This window comes from Orbicella franksi, chromosome 1, assembly GCF_964199315.1.
Source record: "Orbicella franksi chromosome 1, jaOrbFran1.1, whole genome shotgun sequence".
Lineage (NCBI taxonomy): Eukaryota > Metazoa > Cnidaria > Anthozoa > Scleractinia > Merulinidae > Orbicella > Orbicella franksi.
In genome coordinates this window covers 22,514,483-22,520,487 of record NC_138145.1, presented here as the reverse complement: position 1 = coordinate 22,520,487, position 6,005 = coordinate 22,514,483, and the positions used below count along the sequence as shown (strand labels likewise).

The window sequence follows — 6,005 nt, the reverse complement described above, 5'->3', positions numbered from 1 at the left end:
GTATTTTGTATCTTCCTTAAATGGTTGGCTCTGTTTGTAATAGAGGTATGCTATTTTTTGTGTTGGAGACCACAAAGATTCAAGTTCATACCACTTGTACCCATTTGGTTTCATATATTGCTCTGGTCTTGGTTGGTGTAAAATGCAGGGTGCAGTCTACATTTTACCCCGCTATGAAATCCACAGTCTGCATTTTACACTGACTGCTTGGATCTTTAACACATTAACTATGAATCACAGTAGGAGCCATCAGCATACTTCATCTTTAATCTCAGTCCTTTTTAAAATCTTACCGCCTTTTATCATTACATTGTAAATTGTACAGATCAAGGATAACACTACTACGTTATTACTCTGGACCAGCTTCTGCAATACAAAAAGCGTATGTTACTTTACTATTAACTTTCTGAAAAATTTCTATATACAGCAATGAAAGAAAGAGGGAGTAAAGTGGATTTTTCCTGCTTGATATAAATAAAGATTATTTGTTACAAAAATTAAGTTCTTGGAACATGGCAAATTTAAATAACCACCTCTTCCTGATTGGTTTCAGTGATTGCTTCCTCGATGTCTTAGTGAGTAAGTGAGAGAAACACTCTCTTAAATCTGAATTAACTTTAGAAAGAGGTGACCAATTTAATTTAATGCACTTAACCTAGTTTAAAACACATTTTGGAATTGTGAATTAGTATAGGAAATCATATGAATGTGAGTGCAATCAATAATTTACACTTAACAAGTGATATTTGAAAATCCACTCAAAATTACACAAGCCGTTAATACGCTTGTACAATTTGAAATAATTTCCAAAAATCACAAGTAGTATGTAAAATCCTAAAATTGCTAGAGCCCTCAAATGTTCACTAATTACCTCATGACTAAGAACATTATGAATGTGCCTGTATTACTTTGCATTGTAGTGTAAGTTCAGAAATGATAAATTTGCATTGTTTCAGCCTAGCTATCACAATGGAGTAACATGATTGGCTGAGAGCAGGCCAATTAATCATACAAACACATGCACATTAATTTGCACTGCAATGCAAATTAATCAGTCAAGACATATAATTAATGAGTAACCACATGAAAAGTTCGACGAATTAAGGATTTTTACACTACTTGTGATACTTGAATTTTCTCTCAAATTTCACTCGTCTACAGGCTTGTGCGAGAATTTTCAAATATCACAAGCAGTGTCCTTACTTACACTTGCATTCAGACAAAAAGCAATACTAATTTTAAACACCTATTTACACAACTGAAAACAATACACCTGTATAAATAAATTAAAATGCACTCTAGGCATATTAATTCTTATATGACCATGTATGAACTAAGAGTCTGACAGTGACTCAATTCATTTACTTTGTACAAAATCACAACTGATCAAAGTTCGGTAATAAATCTCAATTTTTCTACTTGACAAAACTTGGGTAGTATAATTAACCTCACCTCTACATTGTGGACCCTGCAATAGAGGGAAAAGATGGTTCCCCCCTTTTCCATCCCCTCTTTTATTGATTATGCAAAAGCATGCTACAACTATACTCTGAGCCCTTGAATTTATTCAAGACAGCTTATAAAAAACAAAAAAATCTAAGAATCTATGTTTGTGGAATTTTTCTTGAAGACTACAAGGCTTAGATGCTTTTTAAAGCAATCTACATCTTCATTAAAGTTTTTTAACTGAAGACTGTTAATAATAATATAATTTGAATTTTTTTGTAAAGAATAGATTGTCTGTGTCTATTAGAGACAACTGAAAAGAAAAGAAACTGTAAGATTTAGAGAGCAATGAAATGTCTCACTCTTAAACTAGAATCTGTTTCACGAGATCACTCTGATCTGACTAAAAAGGTTCTCTTCTTGTACACCACTGTTGTTGTTCCTATGTTCTTTTCTTTTGACGCCTGAAAAAGTTCTGCACAATGGTGCTTGCCCTGTGACGTAGTTTTTTGTTCTTTTGGGCTGTCTTCATACCCAGCCTTTCCTTCCTGCGTATCTGTCGGACTAAAGTGTGGAATACATCATCCACAAAATGCCGCAGGGCAGCAGAGGTTTCAAAAAATGGGCAGTCAAACTCCTGTGCTAAAGCTTGTCCCTCTTCAGTTGTTACTACCCTCTTGCTTTCCAAGTCAATTTTGTTAGCAACAAGAACCACGGGTATCTCCTCTGATCTTCTCACTCTTTCAATTTGTTTCTTAGCTTGTGCAGCTTCACGGAAACTTTGTCTGTCTGTGATAGAATACATTATGACAAACCCTTCACCACTACGCATGCATTGTTCTCTCATGGCCGTGAACTCTTGCTACAAAATCAAGATAAAGTTACAGCATTAAGTTTGGATACATGTAGTGGTAAGTATCATAATTGTTTTGCTACTGCTGCTCATTCCCGTGATAGGCAATTTGTGGTCCATTAGCAGCAAATGAATTTATGTTGTCATGTCCATAACGGTAAATGTTGCTTTCCTGGAGTACTGTTAGTGGTCTTATGTCCAATCCCCAGGCCTTGTAGTATTCTAGAGACTTGTATAGCTCGCTTTGAAGTTAGTTTTGGCCAAGGCTGAGAATATTTGTTTTCAGACAGGCCACTTTTTCTACTTTACATTGTTTTGAGTTTTAAATTCACGCCAAACTCCTGACTGTATAATAATGTGCAGAATGTGCACATAAGATAATCAAAATCAAATCATATTAATATAATCAACAGCCAGTTCTTACTTCAATGAAAAAATACCATTATGGATTTTGAAAGACACTTTATTCTTACCTGTCCAGCTGTATCCAAAATGTCTAAGAGTCCTGACTCACCATCTATGACAGCTTGGCGCTGATATGCATCCTCTAAAACCATAAGCAAAATCATTATTCTGGTACAAGGTTGTTGTCCATTAAAAACTGAAACTGCTTGATTTCCTGTCAGATTTTGTCTTAATTACTAAAGGTTGTAATAACATTTTGGTGATTCTTTTTTTTAAATTTACTTCATCTTTATTATTATTATTTTTTTATTTTTTGGTGATTCTTCCGAGACAAACATTTCACAGAATTTGAGAACATCTGTCAGACTAAAGCTGTGTTCACATTAAAGCCGGAAAATGATTAGAGTAAACATGTTTCAAGGAAACATGTTTCGCCTAAACATGTTTGTTATTGCATTGTTCACATCAGATGTCTGTTTCAAACAAGTTTCATGCATGGTTGTATAATTTATTCTGTTTCATGGTACTTGTATTTGTCACTAAGTTTTGCGGCAATGTACTCCCAAATATTCTGCTTTATACCCATCGCCGATAATTGCCATTGTATTTCTTCATCAGCCCATATTTCAAATAGACATTTGGCCTCACAATAGCCCCAATTTTGGTTCTTTTGGACACTCGCCTCCTCTCTGCATCCATCTGCCATTTTGAATGTGTTTAGTCTGATCATGACTGAAACTACCTTGCGAGGTTGTTTCAATCATGCTCAGAATGACCACGTTTCAACCATGATTCACGCAATGCACTGTCTGATGTGAACACTTTTCATAACAAAACATTCATCTGTGATCAGACTAATCATGTTTCGGCCTGATGTGAACACAGCTTCATTCAATTTGATGCATTCATTAACCACTATATCACTCTTTTAGTGTACTTGCAGATTAAAAATCATTAGATTTCACTATCTATAAGTCCTCTAACTTTTCAAGGTCCTGCTCATGATAGGTGGTAACAGCTTGGAAAAGTTCTCTGCAAATGTGCAGCAGCCCTATGATCCCCACTTTACAAAATTCTACCCAAAAGCCTATGGTCAGCTGGCTACTAAAGGTAAACATAATTATGTAAGCACACGGTTTGGTATCTGAAATTGTACTCACCAATGGTGGGATCGTGATAATCCAAGAAGCAATGAGACACAAACTGCATGGTGAGAGCTGAAGAAGCAAAATAATTCAGATCAGTAATGTGTTGTTAGAGGAAATATGATCCATACCCCCCAGGGAATGTTGTTTAGCTGGAAACCCCCCACTTGTTTGGAAGTTCCACTTTAGCTTCATACCTCAGAATTCCCAATGACCCTCCATGGGGTAAGTATGGATATTTCCTTGCACTTCACAATTCGTGCATTTCAGTTTTCACCAAGGGTAAACTATTCTTTGTAAACTGACTGAATTGAAAATACAGATGCAAAGCTTGACAAAAAAAAGCTGTACCATAACTTAACACTGAAAATGTTATTGAAAAAAAAAAAAGGTTAAAAGCTCTCAGTGATTGATGCAAATCAACGTTCGTGCTTTATAGTTTGCTTAACTATAATTAAATGGCTGTTACTGGGTTCAGTTTGGTAAATGCGTTGTCTGACTTTCCTTTGTCTAGACAATGCATGTAATTGTATATTTTACAAGAACAACGCTTCTAACAAAATGCAGCAGTGGCTCTGTACATCAACACCTCTTTACAGTGACATCTCAATCAACAGAAACACGAACAAGAATATTTCAAAATAAGTTTAAATTAACTTTCAAATGAATTTATAGCAAAGCCATAATTATTTCCATCGAAACTCAGTCCCGCATACAAGTATTAAGAGTGGAAACCAGGAAGTCTAGACTTAACGTTTTGAGGAAGTAGAGTGTTGCTACTTGCATCTCCCAAGTAAATGAAAAACAAACTTCCTCATGTGTTTCTGCGTCCATTTCGATTTTAATTATATGATCTAACATGCCAGAACGCATCTGATAACCTTGTCACACTTTCTGTTTGTAAATTACTTATCATCAGAAATATTAAAACGCCGGTCGAATCACGCGCGAAACATCGCGACACGCGCGCAAACATTAACTTCATGTTGTTACCTGTACATAACAATCCCAAAACTAAATTGAGCAAAAAGCTACAATCGAAAACTTGGGAATGAAATATGAACAACGAAATCCTTGCAAAAAAAAATAAATAAATAAAAAAAGAGAGAACTGCTAAGTTCAATGAAGGTTGACGTCACGGGAACACTGAAATAAACAAGCGATATTGTTCCAGCATCAAAACAATGATACTCGATCAAAACAATATTCCGATAGTGATGCAGCAGAATTTTCAATTATAATTTTTTCTTGCCAGAGTGACAAATAGATGTAACGTTGACTTTAAATGATTTTTTTTTTCAGTGTTGTTATTTTTTCGTTTTCTATGATTCGGTTCCAAATGCAGCACAAGTAACACAACATGTTTCACTTCATTGATCATGTATATGATACAAGTATTAACATTGCACCGTGGATGTTGTTGTTTTTCCATCGAATAACAGTAATAAAACCAGGATTGTCAGAATGCAGGACTCGGTAAACTACAGACAAAAAATCACGACCAGAATGTAGACGTTTGCCGCAAACAAACAGGCTATAGAAGAGAGGTATTCCAAGCATTTTATAATTAACCAAACTGAAAGGCGCTAGGGCAAACAAACAGTGCTTTTGGATTTCGACTCCATTTGCTATATTTCCCAAGGAAACGCCTCTTACTCTAATCCAGCAGCAATACAGATTATCACTGAAACTTCTGATCGCTAGGCAAACTCATTCAGGAAGCGATTTCTGTAAAAAGATCAAAATCGTTTCCGAGTATGGATGTTTGCAGGATGTTTGCTCGTGAATTCCTTTGGTTAGGCGACGAGTCGGCGTAGCGCTATAGTGGCACGTAATAATATAACTGACCTGATTTTCCCACCCCTCCTTCGCCAAGCAAAACAATCTTGTACATGCGAAGTCCACCAAGAAAAGACGCCGACGGCGGATGCATTTTTCCTAGTATCGCTATATGTATCGGCGTGCCGCAAACTTCGTCGATCACGATGGTGTTGGCGCTGAAATGTTTGAATAAATCACATCGCGTATTTCATATAAAGGCTGACCGCACTATTTTTGGAACGACATGTGATTGGCTGATTTCCGTTAAGCCTTGACAGACAAAACTGTTTGTTTTCACCTTTATTTGGTCGTGAATGATGTGTCAGTAATTGGGT

General features: G+C 36.1%; 1 protein-coding gene across 1 annotated transcript; it reads right to left on the bottom strand.

The window, feature by feature from the left end:
* Nucleotides 1-240: 240 nt before the first annotated feature.
* On the bottom strand, nt 241-5,859 carry LOC145478864 (GTP-binding protein Rit2-like). The gene is made up of 4 exons (XM_081457052.1): nt 5,698-5,859; nt 3,865-3,921; nt 2,773-2,846; nt 241-2,308 (listed from the first exon to the last, which is right to left on the bottom strand). The coding sequence occupies exons 1-4, from the start codon at nt 5,780-5,782 to the stop codon at nt 1,889-1,891; spliced, it is 636 nt and encodes a 211-aa protein (XP_081313178.1). The 5' UTR covers nt 5,783-5,859; the 3' UTR covers nt 241-1,888.
* Nucleotides 5,860-6,005: the final 146 nt, after the last annotated feature.